This window comes from Salvia hispanica, chromosome 1 (genome assembly GCF_029641045.1).
Source record: "Salvia hispanica isolate PSC_SH4W2 chromosome 1, Shi_PSC_v1, whole genome shotgun sequence".
NCBI lineage: Eukaryota > Viridiplantae > Streptophyta > Magnoliopsida > Lamiales > Lamiaceae > Salvia > Salvia hispanica.
In genome coordinates this window covers 4,273,441-4,295,847 of record NC_142692.1, presented here as the reverse complement: position 1 = coordinate 4,295,847, position 22,407 = coordinate 4,273,441, and the positions used below count along the sequence as shown (strand labels likewise).

Here is a 22,407-nt window from a genome sequence, read left to right as displayed (position 1 = left end):
TTATTTTGAATTCAAATCAGCATGAAAATGTTATGTTTTTTGCCAGCACACCTGCTTGATTTTCCCCTTCAATTTTGCAGTTGAACCTGCAAAATTCTAATTGAGAATGATTGTTCACTTGTGGCCATAATTTAGACTTTTAAGTACTAGTATTTGATTGAAGATATTTCGAATCTTGATTAAACCAAATTTGAAAACAATTTCTTATATACTCCACACTAGTACAGAAAAGTTAAGAAAGGATTGACACACCAACTAGAAATCTGTAATGAAAAACTATATCGATGTTCATCGCTATTGCTTTGAAACACTGAATAAATTACGAACAGCTATTAGTACTAGGTTCAATTTGCAGAGCTGCTGAAGAAAGAGTAGATTTACAGCTTCAAACATTTAACAAATCTGCAAGAAAATATAATATCAATGATAACGATTGCAATTTTATCAAAGTAACTTATCTAATCCCTAAAGATTCTAATGCTTCAAAGAAACAGTCTACCCATAGTCTACACCAAGCTCGACCTCTTCCTTTTATGTGCCTTCCATGTCAAACCATTAAACCCAGTTTCCGAAGCTTCCAACCCACTTCTAGAACTTTCGGCTTCGGATTTGGACCTCTGGGAGGTCCAGCCAGAGGTTTCTTCACTCTTGGCCTCACTTGCCATGGATGCCGTCGTCTCACTCTTGAGCTCCACCACCTTCTTCTCCACAGCAACATTATATATGGGTAGTTCAATGGGAGGATTCTCTCTTCTCCTTTTAGCAGCATGTTTAGACCCATCATTTCCGTTCTCCACAGCCTTCATCCACTGTGAATCGCTTATGGCATCCTCACGAATCACCTCCTTCCTGTGTCTCTTCCCAGTAACAGGCAAGTCTTGGTCTAGAGATCCTTTACCCTTGCCGTTTATCTCTGGCTCTGCAAAGACCCAATCTGGTACCTCGTGTTCTTCAATGAGACGGGACCTGTAGTTCTCTCGCTGCCTTCTCTCCTCATCCATCTTTTCAAATAGCCAAAACTCCTCTTCTGTCCGGGCTGCCAGGCGATTGATCTCTCTTTCACTTGGCACATCTGCTCCAAGCGCACTTGTGCCTTTACGCATGATTTCCTCCAACATCTCCCTCCTGTCTTGAGCTGTAAATCAAAATGAAAAATAACATCAATATTGTCTTACATTCAAGCGTATAAGTCTGAAAATCAATAAATTTATGGTCTGTAGATCCTACTCTAATAGACAAGAAAGGATCGAGGTAATCAATTCTATTGCAATTGGCAAACCTGTGGAAGTTGTATTAAACAGTCCTGCTTGGATGACCTTGGCATCGATACCCATCTTCTGCTTAGCTCTTTCCAAGATAACTTCTTCGACAGATCCAACACTGACGAGCACAAAAACTCTGACCTCCTTCTTCTGGCCAATACGATGGGCACGATCTTCCGCCTGCTGGTCCATCTGAGGGTTCCAGTCACTGTCGAAAATGATGACTGTGTCTGCGGTCTGTAAATTGAGACCAAGTCCCCCAGCACGAGTGCTTAGGAGAAATATGAAGTAAGGTGAGTCAGGTGCGTTGAACTTTTTCAGTAGTTCACCCCTGTCACCAGTGTTGGTAGTGCCATCAAGTCTAAGGAACTGATAGCCTTTCAGCATCAGATAATCTCCGAGTATGCTCATGAGCTTAGTCATTTGGGAGAAAAGGAGGACTCTATGCCCGGCTCTATGAAGTTTGGGGAGTAGGCGATCAAGAAGCTCGAATTTTCCTGATGACCTAACAATGTTCTCACTCTTCTGCATATAATAATCCGTAACAAACAGGTATGGATGGTTACAACATTTCCGGAGCTGCATTGTCAGATTCTGAAGGCTTTTGGAGCGACCACTACCTGTGTTTTCATTATAAGAAACATTTGTCGTCAGTGATGTTTGTTATGCTGGGAAAGAAAAGAAAGCAAGCACCAAGAGAAAACCAATAAGAACATGACATAAGTTGGGGTGGCAGGAGTTATATGTGGCAGGAGCAGCCAGATCTTTAGGTAAGAGACCCTTACCATGAGAGAGACCAACCCTTCCCTGTTCGGTCACTTGCTTGTAATAGGCCTTCTGCCATGCGGACAAGTCACACTTAAGTATGACCTGAGTTTTACTAGGTAGGTACTTTTCGACCTCATCCTTCCTCCTCCTCAAAATGAATGGCCTAATGACCTGCAGAAATGTACGAGGGATATAAGAACTAATTAAAGGAGGTGAGTCACGAGTATATAAGGAGAGATACATACATGGTGCAAACGTCGGATGACTAGCAGCTGTTCTTCATCTGTTAAGCTGACATCACATTTGTCGGCGAAGGGAGCATTAAACCACTCCTCGAAGTTATCGACTGAATTGAAGATATTAGGAAGGAGAAAGTTAAGTAGGGACCACAGTTCCTGCAAGCTATTCTGGATAGGAGTTCCAGTCAAAAGAAGTCTCCGTCGAATTCGGTATCTGCCAATTCAATTACCCAATACAGAATCATTAAAGGTTGAGTAATCTAAAAGCACTATCGAAAAACCCTGCTATACAATCAAATGAGGATTATCTGATACTCATATACGATAGAAATTCATTGCATAACAATTTGCAAAACAATTCATGTGCACAACTACCCAGCAGAAACAGGAGATGAAAATGTGATTCCAAGACAACATGAGGTATATAAATAAAAAAAAAACAGCATGGACATTTGTGGAAGTTACTACACACATAGCTATAAGTTGTTAGAGACCATACCCTGAAACCAGAGTCCGTGCAAGAACACAATCATAATTTTTAAGTCGATGTCCTTCATCAACAACCAGGTAGTGCCAGTGAATTTTCCTCAAAAATGCTTTATCTCTAATGATGAGATCATAATGGGTGATCAAAACATTGAACTTCCCCTCTCCTGAATACTCTTCTCTCAAGGCCTTTCGTTCATCTAAACGTCCATCATAAAGAACTGCAGAAATGCTGATACACAGAGGATGTCCATCAGAACGAAAGCATTCCGTTAACAAACTACTTGTTTAATAGGAAATTCAATCCGTACCTAGGAGCCCAAGTAGTGAATTCATTAACCCAATTTGGCAGAACGGCTTTTGGGGCAACAATCAAGTGTGGCCCATTCACGCCTTTGTTTTCCATGAGATAAGCAATCAGGGAGATAGTCTGAATTGTTTTTCCCAAGCCCATTTCATCAGCTAAAATTCCATTTAGATTGTTATTGAATAGAGACAACATCCACTGAAGCCCCTCAATTTGGTATGTTCTTAACTCTCCACCTTGAAGCATGGAAGGTTGCTCCATCACCTAAAAGAATTCTTGTCTGGTTAGATCAACATATAAAAATATCGAGTGGATACGAACTGCAAAATTTAACATCAAAGAGTGTGTTGGCATAGAGAAGGAGTAGCACCACAATCCAATTTAAATATCCTATACATAAGGTGTGTTGGCACAGAAAAGGAGTAGAGGGAAGGTGAATAATATCATCAATAACCTAATGCGTGTGATACTCATTTAAACTAAAAACATGATTAAAGAGAACTTGCAAAAAACCCACTTCCTTACCATACCCCTTTTACAAAACAACTTGCATAATAGACACAGAGTCAGACTAATATCGTTGCAAAGTTTCCTACACAAGTGCAGGACTTATGGAAAGCAATTGCAGAAAAAGGGCAAGATACATGCTTTCTTGCCTTTCCTTTCCTGTTTATGTCTAATGACGTTTTTTTTCCTTACATCCTTATTATCCCAAATATTAAGCATATAGACCTCATTTGTTGATAAGACATATGAGATGCCTATGAGTGTAAGAGAACTTTAATATTAGGTTTCAGCTGCTGAATCCCAGTGAAACTCCGACAATCACACATGCCCAGGAGGAAACACACGAAAGACCTTCCAGATGGACTTGATGCGTAAATAATAAGTCTCCAATCTAAAATATTATTGGGAAATAAAGATTACCTTTTCCTGGATAGAGTGTACAGCAGAATTATACTTCCGCTGCCCTTCTAATAAATCACCAGTCTTTGCTTTATCATCAGACTCATCATCAATCTCTTCATCTTCCTCAGGAATTGATTGTGCTGGTGTATCAGTCCTCGAAGCAGATAACTCAGGCAAATCAGCATCTGAACCTTCCAGGGGTTCGATGCTATCATCATAGGTAGCATTTTTTTCACGTTGAACAGCAGCACCCAAACGAACTAAAAGATCATTAGTTTTTCCAAGGAGCATTGTCAATCTCTCATTCTTGCTCTCCTCAACCATTTTCATATAAGCTTCTTGATCATCAGCTTTCAAAGCTTGGAACCTCAACTTTTCAGCTCGTGTAGCTCGTTGCCTCAGCCTTCCATGCCAAGCCTGAGAGTTGTGGCAAACTTCCATTGTCAATTAGGCATCAAAATGGAAATGTAAACCAAGATTAAATTCTTAACAACATATAGCATGGCATTATTAAAATGCAACCTTTCTTAACTAAGTGATATATTGCAGTTTCCCGACACAAAATTATCAGAATCAGGCGGATTTGAAGTCTAATATTTTTCCTAAAAGTTCAAACCTCAAACCGTATAACTTAGCCTTTCTGTTCAAAACTAAAAAGGAATATATAGTCATCAAAACAGGGAAGATAACCAAATAAAGTATGACATTAGCGTATTAGCTTCAAATGTTATCAGCCATTTCGAGATATAAGCACCCATATAGATAGTTACATACTTAATTGCTCCATGCCATATTGCTGCTTCAGAAAAGGCATATATAACAAATTTGTACCTGAACACCGTCGTTTCTCTGTTTTCGCCGTTTCTGGGCAGCCTGTACTTGCAATTGCAATTCACGTGCAGCATTAAGTAAATCAGCAAAGAATTTTCTTTTCCTAGTCTCTATCCGATTCTTCTCTTCCTCCTCAAATCTTGAAAACCTCTGCAGCAGGAAAACCAATAAAATAGCATAATCCAGCCGAAATCATTTTCTATATTCAATGTATATGAGCTTTAAAGGCATGGACCATATTTAGAACCCAAAAACTGTGGAAAATCATAAGGGACAACCCTCACCTCAGCCTCTCGTTTCTTCTTCAATGGGTCATCTGTTTCCAAAGAAAAAGCATCCCCGATGCCAAATAAAGGTCGGCGCAATCTCATCATTCCCCAATCAAAAAGCTGCTTGTCAGGATTTGCACAATGCAGTCGAAGCCAATATTCAGAACTCACTTCAGAACGGACTTTGCTCTGGAGCTCAGCTAACTGATGGCAGCAAGAAATTTATCACCATGCAAATATTAGAATTTAGACCATGATATTCTGACATTAGGCACAGAGAAACAAAAATAGTGCTACAAATGTGGAAGGGGTATTTTGATATACTTGGGTATGAAAGTAAAGTTTGATAAATCTAATCCCACACCCTCCTTCTAGTTACATCCGTAAAGGAAAGTCAACAGGAATACATCAGTTTATAGTTACTTTTAAGAACTAGACACAGTCAATAGGAAGAGTTTATTGCTAGCACCAGAAGATACTTCCGCAGAGAAAAATGAACTTTACTTTGGTCCATATATGTGAGGACAATGATTAATCCCACCTTCACACTTGTCAAAACATCAAAGCTTTTCTTAACTAGATTCACAAAATACCTCTGTCGTCAAATAAGTGAATTGTACCTTAAGTCCATAGAGTTCAAGCAAGCATCTGGATTGCAGGTCCTCACCCCTACTTGTAGGTAATTCTGTTTTTAATAGAAGGAGAAATAAGCATATTGCATGACATTTGCAAGAAAGTAAAACAAGATGAATAAAGAATAAGCAGCCTTTTAGCACTGTGCATATGTACGTGAACCAACCATAGTAAATAAGAGATGTGCAGAAAGCCAGAGAGAAAAAGAAACAAAGAAGAAGCTAAAGATAGCCAAACTAAGATTCACCATGGCATTGTTTTTACCAGGTAAGCATCCAGGAATCATCTACAATTCCCGATGCAATAGGAAGATAGAAGATGAATGCAAGCAATCACGTGACTAAAAACAATTCGGAAAAGCAAGTGACATGCGAATGGAATATATTTTTTCTTGAAGATAGTTACCTTCAAGTTCGGCTAACCGATGCTTTACTTGGCTCTGAAACCTAGTCTCCTTTAAGTCTGACAATTTGGAACTAGGCAAACAAGCTGATCTCTGGTCCGACACTGCATCCTCAAAATCCAACATTAACTCATTGTAAGTTGAATGGCCCAATTTTTCCTGTAACATTATAACAAGATTGACCACATAACTAATCAGATAAATTAATAAGCTAAAAGTTTAAAAAGTAAGTTTGTAAGAAGGATATCCCAAGAAGGATAGCCAGCTTAACAAAACTACAAAAGTATAAACTAATCACAACAAAGTTATACCGCATCGGTATAGAATCCCATCAACGGACATTAGTTTACCCAGAGAAGAGGTTGATGTAAAAATAATTTTGGCTTATAGCCTTATGCCAAACTTTGTGGGTCTAATTTGACTTGTCATAGCACTTTTCTTGAGTTAGAGTGGCCTTATACTTAAAAGTAGGTATTCGACATTGTGTGTGTGTGTGTGTACACGTGCAATACCCAGAAAGGAAATAAAAACAGTTGATTTTGAGCCAGAGAAAAAAGGAAGAATGTTTTGCTGCATCAGCTTGATATAGGAGTGAGTACATGGAGGTCAAAACATAGCTAAGAAAGCTAAAGGAACAAACTTTTACCAATAAATGCAGGCTGTTAAGGAAAAGGGGCATGGCTAACTAAAATACAATACTATCTTAGAAGATTCCAGAAAGTAAATATAATTATCACAGTAATGACTAATATATAATGAAAAGATCCTTACTTAGAAAAAAGATGTCAAGAACACTAACAAACTAGGAACAAGTCCGAAACAAATGCGTACAACATCACACTACACATGCATTTATAGAAAGGGTGAACAAAGATAGATAGGTAATGATACCAAGTTGAACAAATGATCAGTTTACTGGAAAATGGCTACAGATAAAGTAAATCAATTTCGATGGAAATATGCTTAATCATCAAGGAAGTCCTCGCAACAATAGCCCGAGCCCAGGTGTTATCAAATTCTTCAAAGTTTACGTTTGGGAGGGGAAAGGAGGGACTCAATAACCTAAAATCTATAATCTTGTTAAGTTGTATCTAAAACTTTTTCATAAAACACGAAGTTCCAAATTCTTGAACAATACAATGCCATAATCGCTGAAGTCCCAAATTCTTAACTGTGTAGCCCAATTACGCCTCATCAACAATCACAAGATACCAAATTTCGGAAAAGTCAAAAAGACAGAACACAAGTAGAGCAGCAGAGAGGCCGATATCAAACTAAAACATCGAATTGTCAGTTAAAAGCAAAACCAACATTTCAGTAAAATTCAACAGCAAATACAAAACCCAACAGCTCAATTGTCACCGACAACACCAAAATTAACCCAATTCAGGCACCAGAAACCAACCTTTGGCAGCGGCGATGTCGACCCGTTGCTGGCATCAGCGCCGACGTCGCGATCAGCTCCATCAGCAGCCAATTGAGGAGCAGCGTCGGCTTCGCAGATGGAGGAAACGGCGTCGTATACGTGCTGCGGCAGAGGCAGATTGCGGGAGATGAAATTGAGGGCGCATATCAGCGTCTTGGCGCTGGCAATCGGCGGCGGGTCGGCGTCGGCCTGAAATTGCTGGGGGGCAGATGGCTGGGGCTCCGCCACCTGTGCGACCATGGCGGGAAGGGGGAAGGGGAAGCAGGATACGGCGTCGTTTCAAAATTTGGGCTCAGAGCTGTGATTTCTAACGGGTTGTTTTGGCGGATCTAGAATCCGAAATCGATCGATTCGGATTTCAATTTATTTTTCATTTAATCCTTTTTTTCTTTTTATTTTTAGGATTTGCAATTCTAAGGTTATTGTAAATAGCTGCAATTCGATTACTTATTTTTGACCGATTTTTCGACATGTAATTACGAAAAAGCCCTCCGGCGTCTATTTTGTCAAAGACTCAATTAAAATAAATCAAAAAATCAAGGTGTATCCAAATAAATGCGTTGTGGGCTCAAGGTTAGCCCAATATCTAGGCCCATTTACACTGTATAAGCCCAATCTAGTTATGTTTAATCTAGTTAGGCCCATTTACAACACTAAATTTAGTTTATGAGTCTTGTTGGATTTCTTGTGACAATTTCAATTTCAAATAAGCTTATGTCAATTTAATTTTAACTTAATTTAAAGTAGCTGAACACGATAAGCCTTATCTTGTCTACATAGGATGAAAATTTGAATACGCAGAGAAAAGTAGAATAATGGTTTGTGCGTATCAACTTACTATTATTAAACTATGGGTTATGATGAAAAGTAATGAGAAATAATAAAATTTGTTTGGATTTGTGATTGCACCTCATTTTTCGTAATTGTGGATCGGCCACGTACTTCAAAAAGAAAGCCCATTAATCATCATTTGGTCGACCTAACGTAGTTTCATTTTTTTATCCTTTTTATATTCTAATTAGAAGATGTTTCAATTCTGAATTTTTTGTGTACATTTTTTAAAATTCAAGTATGGTATACAAGTAATTAAAAAATCGATATTTTTATGTTAATTCAATATTGTGTGTCAATACTATTTTTAAAATCTAAAATTTAAAATTATTAGATTTTACCTCCAATATAAAAATGATCGACTTTTGTAGTAGTCTCGGTTTAAAATAAAATTGGGCATAAGAAACTTACAAATTGTTGTAAAAACAAAAGTAAAATAGAACGTGTTACAAGAATATTATAGGAGTATTTCAGACTTTAACTCATCAAGTATAAGAATTTAGTACACCAAAATTGATGAGAAATGAAAAGAATATCATAAGGCAATATATTCTCTTTTTAAGGATAATTATTGTCCGAATCTATACGAGCCGAGTCAAAGGTGTTGGCATAATTATCCCCAACATACGTATTAAATAATTTATATTTAGTGGCACATTCCCATTTTAAAAAAAAAGTCTAGTATTTTATATTTAGGTTAATGAAGATGTTCTCTTAAATAAGCTATATCCAATGGTCAATGTTTGAAAACGTGGGAATCAGTGGAATGGTTTGTTTCAATTCTTCTTAGTGTGGAGATTAATCACAATTAAAATTTCTATTTAATCAGCAATTTAAAATTAAAAATCCTATTCACATTGTTTTAGTGTGGAGGAAAAAAATTTGTTAAATACTTAAATAGCTTGAAGTTGGTTCTCAAACTTTCCTTTTTTCACGATGGATAGAGGTGCATCCATATATTTTGGATTGTGGTGTGATAAATATTGAATAATTAAGCGATTTGAACTTTTTTTTCTATCATCTCAATTATTTTTTAAAATTTTCATTAAAAACTTCATTGTATAGAAAAAAATGAATTACGCACTAATGTCATTGGATAGCTTCCACTATTTGAAAATGCAGTTATTTGATTTATATAAAATGGAGAATTTACTATCTTTTGCAATGTGTACTATTTTTTTCAAAAAAAATCTTTTAGTTTATTAAGAAATATTTTAATTATTTCAAAAAAGCAGAAAAAAAAATGCATCATATTTTCATTATAATCATAATCTTGGCTCAATCACTGCCACAACATGTTCCTATTGTTCAAGCAACAGTTTAATCAAGAGTTCAAGACACATCAACAAAAATAAAAACAAACATATAAAAATGAATATCGCGCAATCAAGGTTATCGGAATTTGCAATCTGCAAACAGAATTTCCAAATTAACTAACTATAGTATATGGATATGTATGTAGATTCTTTATCTAGTTTTTTCCCTATAGTAAAGTTGAAATCACCAATCAATAAGATGATGTAAGGAGACGATCAAGTTGGTCTAGCCCATAATCTTCGGTAGATGTCAGTGTTGAATGTGGTTTATGGTAAATATATATTTACTTTTTTTTTTGGTTACTACGTTTAAAAATAAATAAAGCTCTTGGAATTAATTGTGAATGCCTTTAGTAAAAAAATCATTCACACCCCGTCACCGTCACCGTCACCCGCTGGAAGACTTTCGGCCTTAATCTGCAAGCCCGGTCCAGCAGGATTAATCGAATTCCGCCAAAAAGACGGGCTCAGCATACCTGTGATTAAACCAAAAAAAAAAAAATTCATTCACACGTCCAATTATTAAATTTATAATTAATCATTAATTTTGCTAAAATAAGGATGCATAAATTATAGCATCTTGTTTTAGCCTCTAATTTATCTTATTAAACTAAAACAATTTAATTTCTTTATGCTTTTTTTATCTCGAGATTCTGTTTGTCTGATCGCTTTACGGTATATAAGTTTCATAAATATACTAGTAGTACTTAACTAAGTTTCAAAAACTAATTATATTATTATATCTTGTTGAGGCCAACATTAAACTGCGAAAATCTGTTTAAGTGGAATGAAAATGACAGAGTTAATTAGTCATATGATAATGATGAAGATTAATTAATATTTTTTGTTTAGAGATGCGATTCAAAGTACGTCTAGATGACCTGTCTTTGGAAAAGCTACAACCTAGTACCTCAATTGCAACTTATATTAATATAGTAGTACTTGATTTAATTGTTAATTTTCCTTGGCTCGAGAATTAAACTTTCCATTAACAGTCACAAATAGTCGGTTCTTCAATCTCGACACTTTCCCTTTCCAACAAAAGTCATTCTCATATGCAATATTAGAGGTTAATGTTTATGCATTACATTAGCTACTCTTAGACACTATAAAGATGAAATCAAAGTAAAATGTTCAAAAATCACCAGTCTTAGCCCTAGGTTCTTTGTTCTTGCCCTCAGTGTTGGTATATTATTTTTGCAAACTTCCCTTCACTTCAATAGACTTGTGTATATGTGAATTACTTAAAAAACAACAATGATAAGTAAAAACCATATGGTTATTCAAAATATAGATAACAATTATATATCAAGATTCAAGTCATATAATCTTAATAACAAGAAACACTATAAAATCCTTTGTCTAATAACAGATTCCGATTTTCCGGAGTTGAGGATGAGCTTTGTGTATTTTGTGGGGAGGAACCTGAAATAGTGTATCATACTATTATTTTTGGTTGCAGGTTTTCTAGTAGCTTGTGATATTTCGGATGCAACTGCTGGAACCTTGCCTTTTGTCTCCCCAAAGATCCGATGACTTGCTTCCTTGCATGGATGACTGCACCTTTCACGAGATTTGATTTTAAAATTTGGAGTTCTTTATTCTATGTGATCTCATGGTCTATTTGGTGGCTCAAAAATAAAGTTATATTTCAAAAAATGGAACCGAACTGGGAAACTGAGAAGAGACTCATTATTTGGAGGCTTGGAGCATGGACTAAAGCGTGGTGCCCGGAATTTCCTTTCTCAACAGGCCAAATGTGTGAGGACCTACTTAAAGCTAGAAGATGGACGAAGCATAATCACATAAGCAACTCTGATAAACATAAAGGTGCAATGTATTTTTGCTTGGTGGCTTTGCTTGATGTTTGTTTAGTTTTTAGTTTTGTGGTTCTGGTTTGGAGGGTGTTTTCCCTTTGCTTAGCTTGCTTTTTTTAGTTTGAGGTATTTTGCTTGTTTTTTTAGACTAATTTGTTGATACCGAACTGTGGTTCCTTTGTTCACCGATCTCTAAGTGGTGTGAGCCTTTTCTCCCTTGTCAAAAAAAAAAAAAACTGTGAAATTCTATTTCTGGCAGTACATTATTACTGCCCTATCTAAAGATACAGATTTTTCATTATTGGTATATGCTGCTGGATCATTTAAATTGAATAATTAAAACACATTAATATCACTATGTAGAATTTGTGATCTCAAATAAATATAATGTGAAAATAGGTTACCAATAATAGAAAGAGAAAAACGGCTGTAACATGGTAGTCAACAATTGAACTGGATTCTGTTGTTTCTGCACTACAAATTAATCCCACATACAAAAATAAAAATATCTCAATTTGCCAACTTTCTAAGCCCAATCACATTACATCCCCAGATGACGTATTCTAATTTAAATATTCCTCCATGTGATATACCTTTAGTGCTAAACTAATTAAAATTATACTATACAATAAAATACTCCATACATATGACCTAACGTAACATGTCCACGCCCATCCATATCCATATTGAGTTTGTTCCATGTCATCAAATTATAAGATTTAGTAGTACTATAATTTTTTCTTCTTGATGGAAATTTAAGAAATCGTTAAATGAGTAATTCCAATTTTAATCGTTGTAAAGTATTTGAAATTATGATTTTTCGCCAAAAAATGAATTTTTTTGGGGGTTTTCTTGAGTTCTTTTTAGTAGTGGGGTGCAATGGCAGCCATGAAGGCGAGACTGAGTGAAGCCGTGTATTTGGATGATTATTTTAATTTCATAAATAAAAATGATATTGTTTTGTAAACAACGAAAAATCATGTTCATATTTTATAGTACTTATCGAAATTGAGACCGCGGCTCGTTTTAAGGATTTTTCTATAGCGAAAAACGATCTCATACAAGATTCTAATTGAATATTTGACTTGTAAGCAAAAACTTATCTTAGGGGAGGAGGCTTCCCTCTTGATTGCTCGGGCTAAATTTCAAATGTGATGTGATCACAATTTATGTAATTAAATAAAAAAAGATACATAAAAACATGACGCAAACTCCTTTAACCGTTCTTTTGTGCTTAAAATATGATAATTAATCAAAGACAGATGGTATTTGATGCTAAATAAATTGTCCTTTAGCTCTAATTAAGTGGGGTGACCTAAATTATGCTTAAGCTTGCTGATGAAGAAGCTTTTGTATTTGGACTTTGCTTAATTAATTAAGGAACTAAAAAAGCATGCTCGTTTAGAGTCGCCAAGGGTTAAATCAGGTTTAATTAAATTGCTTTATTTCATATGTTAATGGAATGTGGATAGGACCACATTTCTATTAATTTCAGTGATGGTCCTTCTCATCAATATATACTTTTCACATGCTTTTATGACCAACCACCACTGCACAAAATTTAATACTTTAGTTTATGTTGTGTGGTCTTGTTTTAATTATTTATTATTTTGAATTTGTTTGAACCTCAAAAGTTATAGTTGGACTTATTTGATTATCCACAGATTTTAGTAATGTATGAAGTTTTATGACATATTCTGTCTTTTTTTATTTTTGTTTAATATATGCGAATTCCTCAATGAGTTTTAGCCATTTAGATAAGAAAGTGATGAGTTAATATATAGATACATCTTGAGTTAAATATTGGGTAATTTAATGTGATGTAAAATAAATTTATAAATTAAATCTTGTAGAACAATTAATTTTCATAAATTCTAATATAAAGTCATGACCTGCATGTTTTTTATAAGATAAAAATGCATCTAATCGCAAGAAATGGTGGTCTAAGGATCACTTAGAGCAAAAATTAAATCACTCAACAACATACAAAATACAAGCCATCAATGCCAACAATTTAAAGAGAAACTAGAGAAAACCAAGCAACAACAACAAATGATACTCTATCAGTTAATGCGCCCTACTCGTTATAGCCTTGAGTCCGATCACTCTCTAACATTGTTCAAGTTTTCTATAATTTGTCCTAGTAGAAAAGGAAACACTAGCAACCAACTATGCACCTAGGTTTGACACCTTGAATCGTCACTATATTTCGTATATCCCAAATTGACCACAAAATAACAGAGAACAAGAATAACTAAATTTTCATATCAAACCTTCTGAAAGGAGCTCCGGACCAAGAAATAATACATACCATTAGTTTTTTTTTAATATAAGAACATAATCCATTGGTTACAACAATAGTATCAAATACTTGAAGAGATCTTAGCTAGCCGAAGAAAATGTGGTTTAGGGGTCATTCCTTCTTAGGAAAAGTACACCACTCACATTTAATATCACTAACTCATACTCTAAAGAATCTCTTTTCAATATTGGGTCATTCATGAAGAAAAAATTATAAATCAAACAAACCAGATTTCTATCTCTTTTAGTTCACCCTTTTTGTTATTAAGATGTATAGTAACATCAAATTTATGCTTTTAGCAAAACACTTACGTGATATGTCACAAAGTGCAATGGCTAATTGTAGATGATGATGTCGAGATATAATGTGTGTGTGTTTTGATATTGACTAAAACTATAGAGAAAATGGTAGTAGTAATTTACTTGGTGTCCGCATACGTATGTCTGGTTGCCCACTTTAAATTTCGTTTTCTTGACTAAAGAAACATTGACATTTATGGCAACTATTTTCATTCACTAATCTCAATGTCTATTTTCTATTTATATGAATAATAATATCACGTAGGGTTTGTGTTAAAATGACAACCCTTCTTAAAGTGACACCATGACACCACTTATACAACAATATTATAAACGCTACACAGCAATATTACAAACACTACACAACAATCTAGTGTGTCGGATATTGCTAGATAAGAAAAATTGTTGTATAAAGAACAATAAATTGCTGGCCGTCTTTTTCATATTTTTTTTATATTTTTTTTTGCCACATGACAGCTTATTATTCGTCCACGTGTACAAATGATTGACTAGGAATGGTGGTATGATGTTATTTTAAGGGATGGTGGCACCCTAATATGCCCCTATCGACTAGTATATGATAATTTTATATTTTCTTCAAATTTATGGAAATCCGAAGCTGCCTATATCCAAATATATAAACTCAATCATGGTATACATGGACAGATATAATAATCTATTTTTATAATTTACAACAAAATATCCCCTATATATAGAGGGTAACTTTTTTTTCACTTTCCATCCATCATCTTTCAATTACCTTCAATTAACCAAATTTGTCCCAATCGGTGTCACGAAGAAAAAAGTGATTGCAATACATAAAAGTCACTATCTCAAAGTGAATTTGTATCCCAAAAGAATAAAATGACGCTAATCATATTAAAAGTAATAGTAGTAATTTTTTTTAATAAAAGTAATTGCGTTATATTAAGTTATTTTTTATTTATTTCTTGATTTTTTAGTTAATTAGTTTCAATTATCTAAATGAGATCATACTCCAAAAAATGACGCTAATTTAAAATTGATAATTGCAAATACGATATGATTGTTATTTTTACTAAAGATAATTGTGTTTTTATATTCTAGTTTTTTTTAACTAATTGTTAGTTAACAAATCCCATTGGTTTATTGATACGGAATTAGATTCGTGCTCATTTTTTTTGTCACCGTCATGCTTAAATCTTATCAAGATATAAAATCGGGTGATCGTAATCTTATTACAACAATTTTTGATGCAATCTACGAATATCTTAGTGTATTAATTCTATATTCTCTCCAATAATTGGTGAAACTAATACAACGTCTAAGTAGGTTCCAATTCATGAAGAGACAGTGTTTGATGTAAACATAGAATCAAATGGACTACACACTAAATCATAGCGTCTCAGATGATCCAACCTAATTATCCCTTAGACAACGACATTAACCGTCACACATCATAAAAACTCCCAATTTCAAGAATCAAGTTAGGAAATTTAGATGAAAAAGACATTGGATATTTCCAACTCATGCTCATGTCTTAATAAATAAATTTCAAAACTATTAGAAATTCTTGGCATTATCAAGAATGTGATCTAGATTCGTAATTGATATCGTAAGTTGAACATGCAATCACACACCAGAAGAAATATTTGCTTGCCATGAAATTCGCTTCATCGATTTGATTGAATTTTGCAAGTGAATCCACTACTTTTGATATATATGTCTATGTTAATCTAATACATAAACAGTTTTTGCTACAACCCTTCCATATAGAAATCTAAGAAATCCATATTGAATTAAGAGTATTATTTTACAATTAATAGAGATAGGTATTAATTGCTCCATAAATTTGGATCCCTGAGCTTGTATTCTGTTAATTAAGTTAATTATGATCCAATTTTAATTAATTAAAGTCGAGTATCACAATCTATATATTTTTGGGCACAAAGGAATGGACTAGAAATTACAAATGGAAATAATATATAGTAACTAATTAAATAATCGATATAATATAGTATCTATGACAAGTCATGCCAGCCACAGGCACACTCTATAGGACTTAAATCCACAAAAGAAATACTAGAAAATTGAACAAGTTGTGAACTTAGAACATAAAATCAAGAAAAGTGTATTTTGATGAATATATATCCATGTTACAAGGACAATATATAGTACTAGAAGAACAAATATATTATGCTGGTCACATATATGCTGTTTTTAGCTTTTGCTAATTTGTACATCACCAAGGTGTGTACACACTCAGCATTACTATACATGGAATTAAATTGAATACAAACTCATGAAGATGTAGTAGACATAGGGTAGGTCACAGTCATATTTTGATGTCTACTCACATGGATTCTAAAATTAATGGAAAGTGAGAGCATCACACATAAAAAAGTTTCTTTTGTGAAATTTCTAATTCAATAGTAAAAATAATAATTAAAAAGATGAAAAAGGCAATTAGCTAGCATAGTACTATTGTAAATTATAATATAGGTACATATAGAGAGTTGGGGGGTTAATTTTTCATAGGCTACATATAGCCGACAAACCAAAAAGGGAGTTTGGTTAGTGGGGGATGATTTCATCAATCGTGGGAAAGCTTTTTGTGATGCAATTGGATTTTCAAATCTTATATTAGTGTGTCTAGTATTCTCTATCTCATTTTTCATACTCACTGTCTCGCAAAAATATGAGCATTTGAAATATTATATAAATTAATACACAATTAATAAAGTAAGAAAAAGGAAAATAAGACAAGTTAAAATAATATCAATGTATAGTAAGATCCACATTATTATTAGTGTTTAGTGAGTTGCAACGATGGATCACATTGATATATCTTGAAAATAAATTAATATATATGGATAATGAATTAGAGACAACTTTTCATATATGGAAATACTCATATTTTTATGGGAATGACGAAAATAGAAAATGCACATAATATTTTTATGGGATAGAGAGAGTTATATTAAATCAGTCTATAATTAATTTGAATTTTTAGTTTTAGATCATCCACAAGAATTAGTTATTTTATATTTGTAGTAAATTTATCTTTATAGTGAGGCAATAATTCAATCATTTTTTTTTACTTTTATTTTTTTTATTTTATCGATTTTACATTGAAAATCTTGTCGTCCACGGTTCTGAATATCGATAGTGGGCAAATTTATTATTTTAATTTTTAGATCTTTATATTATTACATAATTTTAAACAATAAATATTTTTACACTACTTTATCATTTTTTTAATTATCCTAATTTCCACACCGGTAATTACTAATACTAAACTTATAATGGTTAAAAACCTATGTATTTATTGATAACTTTCATGGTTTATGTGCAAAATCAAAATACAATATAAATTCATATATTTATGCGCCAATCTTCAAACCCAAACATCACAATATAACACATAATTATATGTATAATGAATATTTGAGTTACTATATACTCCAATTATCAATTTGTCATCTCATTTTATTTCGAAGTTATACGATGAAATTCTCAAGTAGTGTGGACTCCATTAGCATTATGACCAACACGCTTATGTGAAGTGACATAATTGCCCTCGCATTTATTAATTTAAATATACTGAAATCAAATCAACCGTGTACATAAAATTTCTCAGACAAGCATATTACATTAATCTCTATTTCGACACAAATTAAATTTGGATTTTGATGCTACCTAAATGTCCATTTTCGTAATTCAAGACCTTTCAAAGCTTGTGGGCTGTGATGTCTACTTCTTTATGGAGTAATTGTCATCCAAAATGGATTTTGACTACCATTAATTGATGGTTTCTATTAAAAAAAATAATAGAGTGGGAAAAAGTTCAATAATTATTTTATTGCTGATGAATTTTTTCTTGGACCAATTACTATAATCAAATTTATAAAATACATAAAACTCGGAGACTATTTAATTCATTCATTTCCGCCCTTAACCTTTTAAAGAAATTTATAAAACAATAAATCTTGCCTTTGATTATTACTCCATGTAATTTACATTTATAATCACCAAATAAATTTGCAATTAGATTAATCATGGAGAACTCTATTATAAGATTATTAGTTAAAATAATTTAAGCGATTCTTGGCTTTATAGTACGCGCAATAATATATACGATCATATTGACTTATATTATCTATCCATATTGATAATTGAATTAAAGTGAACACGCTCTTCCATTATAGTACCTTCTAGGCCTAGAAAAGTATCAACCGTACGTTACTGGGGAATATTGAAATATCCTTTACATATTTATTGTATTTGTCAATATATATACCATGTGAAAAATAATGAACTTATATAGGTTTATTCCCCTTTCGATTTTGACTCGATAATTCCTCTAATATCACGTATACATATTAATTTGTAGTCAACACAAACTTTGAAAAGTAGAAAAACCATTGCCACACTATCACTTTTAATAAATTATACTGCAAATACTTATATCCATTTTTATTCCGTTCAAAAATATACTACTAATAACGTTTAAATTTCCCAAACCAAGGCAAAACAAAACGCACTTTTAAATAAATTAACTTCCCACATGTATTTCGTCATTAATTCAGTATCAATACTTATTTTTGGATGTCCTAGATAGGGCAAGTCAAAACACAAAATAATGCGTAATGTGAGTATAGAACTAATAAAGACAAACTCATGTCACACAAAATATAATTGTTTACTACTCCCTCCCGGCACATTTGAGTTCCGGTTTAGTATTTTTGGATGTCCCACTTCAGGAGTTCTAGTTAGAATATTCCATAAATGGTAATAGGCTCCACATTCCACTAACTTTTTCTCACTCACATTTTATCATAAAACTAGTACGGAGTATATAAAAGTAGGACCCACATTCCGCTATTTTTTTCACCAAATTTTATTTACGTTTCTTAAAACTCGTGCCGAACTCAAATGGGGAATGAGTCTGCGAATAGGAGTTCTATTTTCCATTTTAGTCCGTCTGCGAATATGAGTCCTGGTTCACTTTTACCATAAAATGGTAAAAGGGTCACATTCCATTAACTCATTCTACTCACATTTCATTTAAAACTAACTTTTTCGCACCCACTTTTCTTAACATTTCTTAAAATCTGTGCCGCCAAGAAATTGGACTCCTAATGGCAGACGGATGAAGTATAAAGCATTTATGTATGGATTTAGATGGGGTTGTGCGAGGTCAAGCTCAGTTCTGCCTCAGCCGCAATCTCTCCTTTCGTCATGCAATTTCCGTGTTCACGAAACGACAATTTCATGATACAAATAGCTACAGAAAGAGAAAAAAAAATCCTTCCACAGTCTTAACAATGATAGACGACGCTCGCGAGTCGATAACTTTTTCCGATCCACGAATTTCATTTTCTGAATGGGGAGAAGGAATATTACTCCCCCTCATAGCCTAAATTCCAAACTAGTGACTTCCCCTTACTCCCTTTTCCCTCTCAAAATGTTTAGGGTTGTTCGTGGCATTTTAATAGTTATATAATTCAAGTGGTGTAAAAAGCACCCCCCCCCACCCTACCCCCCTACCTCACACACACACACAAGATCTCCACAGCACTTTTCCACACTACAAATTGCCCCCCATCCCCTCACTTATCCCTCGTCCAATCCTCTCCTCTCTCATCTCCCTCAATACTCAAACTTCACCATAAAATTTCAAGAAACTCATCACCATCAAAACTCAACTCTTTTCTCAAGTCAATCAACACCATGTCCACTATAGTGTATCAGCAGAATCAGGCCTCCATCTACGAGCCTCACCTCTCCGAGACCACCCTAAAGCTGCGAGTCGCGGCGGCGCCGCCCCCAACAAACGCCGACCTCGGAGGCTGGGGATTCCTCCAAAACAACTCCCAAGAATCATCAACCATGATCAACAGAGACTTCCCCTACACACACCCTTTATCCAAGAACTCCAAATTGAGCCCCCAATCCCTCCAATTATGCACCGAGAATTTGGGGAGCGAATCCGGCTCCGACACCTTCTCCGACTGCAGCAGCATTTTCTCCGCCTCCCCGCCGCCCAGCCCCACCGCCGCCCGAATCCCGCCGCCGGCCGATAAATACTCCCGGAAGATCAACAACTTCCCGCCGCCGCTCACCACAATGAGCGGCGCGAGCTCGCTGCAGGTCCGCCGCCGCAGCGACGGCGGCCGCCTGATCATCGACGCGGTGGAGGGCCCCTTCCGGAACTCCTACCTCCACGCCGAGAGGACCGACGGCCGCCTCAAGCTCTCCTTCGCCGCCGCCGCCTGCAGCGACGGCGACGAAGAGGAATGCGGCGCGGCGGAGGCGGCGGAGACGGAGACGGAGGCGGAGGAGGGGGAAATTGAGGGGAAGGGAAACGGATTTGAATCGGAATTGGGTGTGGAAATGAATGTGTTGGAGAGAATTCAGAGTTTTAGAAGGTGCAACAGCCATGGAAGCAAAGGATTGTGCAGTAACTGGAAACCTTCAACGCTTTGGGTGGCAACTTCTTAATTAAATACTAAATTTTTTTACTAAGATTTTTTTGGATCTAACAGATTTTAATTTTGTTAGATCTTTTTTCTTGGGGTGGTTTGAGTTTTTTTTTTTTTTTAATTAATTATTTTTCATGATTTTGGGTGGATTGGAATTATGGGGTGTGGTTTGGCAATCATTTGTTATGATTGGACGTTGGAGTTTGAACATGATCTTGCATGTTTTTACCACCCTAAAATCCCTCGACAATGAATGTGATATTATTTACATTTTTCATTTAAACGGATTACATTCAATTGAAAAAGATGTCATTAAAATCGATATGGAATTATAGGAGAGGTCACTTTCATGACTAGTACAAAAAAGAGGTTGACCTCATTACTTATAAGCGTTATATTCGAATAATTAAATGTGTGAACATTGTTTAATTTATTGTTCCAAAAGCATTTCCATATATATAATGTGTTTGTGGTTCTCCACCAACATAAACTCAACGACACACAAATATATACCTTAATAAAGGCGTATATGGGTGCATTAAATACCTAATATTTAACCTTTGCTCAATAGTGTAAATCTATTGTTTGTTAGGTAAAATAAACTAAAAGTTCATCCCGTGACAAAAATTTGGCTCATGTTAACTTCAATCCGCTACTACAGTGTCAAGTTTTCATATCTATATATGCTTCTTATAACTTAAGAAAATCAATTCTCTCTTCCTAAAGAAAAGATAGTTTTAATACTTCAGTAGATAAAGAAATAAGTTTTAATGCAAAATTGATAAAGTAAAGAATAAATAAATAAAAAATGAATGAAATATTATTAATGACAAATATGGCTCGCCTCATTCGGCAGTAGTCTCTCAGTCTACCAAATGTTACCCACATTTATTATTTCAGTTCGTCCACAAAGACTTTCCACTCTGCTAGTTTCAATTTTTGGTAGTGGATCTCTTTTTCCATAAACTCATTACACTTGCATTTTATTAGTATTATTTTTTTGATAAACGAAAGGCTCAAACCAAAAGATGGTGACAAAGAGTTCAACAACACCCCCACAAAAGATATGCATTCTATTACTATAAAAAAAACTTTTCAATTATTTTTTCATCACATTTTTTAGAATCTGCACCAAATCAAATATGAACAACATTTAATAGAGAGAGGGGAAAACTTACCATAAATAAATAAATTTACTAATTTTGATGGCGGAAATAAAATAAAAAATAATCTACATGAGTAACAATGTAACATAAAAAAAATATGCACTAAGAAAACGGAAAGATAAAAAATCTATCCAACAAAAGAATTGAAAAGTTGCAATTATATCAGTGTAGATTGGAAGAATTAAAGGTGACGCAAAAGAAATGGATCTTGATTAACATATATAGTAGGGTCGGGGAATATTCGGTTGCTGGTGTCACGCCTTAGCAAAGTCAAAATTGGTATGTTTGTGTGGCTTCAAAATACAATGAAAGTCCATCACACCATATTTTCCAATTCCTAAAAACAAAATTCACATTATTAGTATTTTATAGTAATGTTAATTTTTGGGTGCATGACTGTGGCCATTGCAAATATATTTAATGCTTGAAATTAAAAATCTCGGATTCGAGTCTATCACCATTTAATCTTTAATTTTTTTTCATTCATCAATAAAAAAAATATTCACTTCTCAAAAGAACAACTAAAATCTGTATCTATATTATTATAGAGGAAGTTTTATGTTTGCAGTGGAATAATAATTGCTGAATGGTAATATTGTACTAATAAAATACAAATACATACTAGTTTATTAAATAACATCATAAATGAACATAATAAATTCAATTTCAAATTGAAATA

The 22,407-nt window shown here is 34.3% G+C and overlaps 2 protein-coding genes across 2 annotated transcripts; one reads left to right on the top strand and one right to left on the bottom strand.

Moving 5' to 3' along the window:
- Positions 1 to 297: 297 nt before the first annotated feature.
- Positions 298 to 7,933, bottom strand: LOC125222251 (putative ATP-dependent DNA helicase CHR12). The gene is made up of 12 exons (XM_048124765.2): positions 7,513 to 7,933; positions 6,110 to 6,266; positions 5,692 to 5,756; positions 5,087 to 5,275; positions 4,803 to 4,952; positions 3,990 to 4,388; positions 3,067 to 3,326; positions 2,769 to 2,987; positions 2,276 to 2,483; positions 2,048 to 2,201; positions 1,280 to 1,882; positions 298 to 1,135 (listed from the first exon to the last, which is right to left on the bottom strand). Exons 1-12 carry the CDS (start codon positions 7,771 to 7,773, stop codon positions 507 to 509), a joined length of 3,294 nt encoding a protein of 1,097 aa, XP_047980722.1. The 5' UTR covers positions 7,774 to 7,933; the 3' UTR covers positions 298 to 506.
- An 11,755-nt stretch (positions 7,934 to 19,688) lies between these two features.
- On the top strand, positions 19,689 to 20,845 carry LOC125219700 (protein FANTASTIC FOUR 3-like). Its single transcript, XM_048121743.2, has one exon. It carries the CDS (start codon positions 19,811 to 19,813, stop codon positions 20,579 to 20,581), a length of 771 nt encoding a protein of 256 aa, XP_047977700.2. The 5' UTR covers positions 19,689 to 19,810; the 3' UTR covers positions 20,582 to 20,845.
- Positions 20,846 to 22,407: the final 1,562 nt, after the last annotated feature.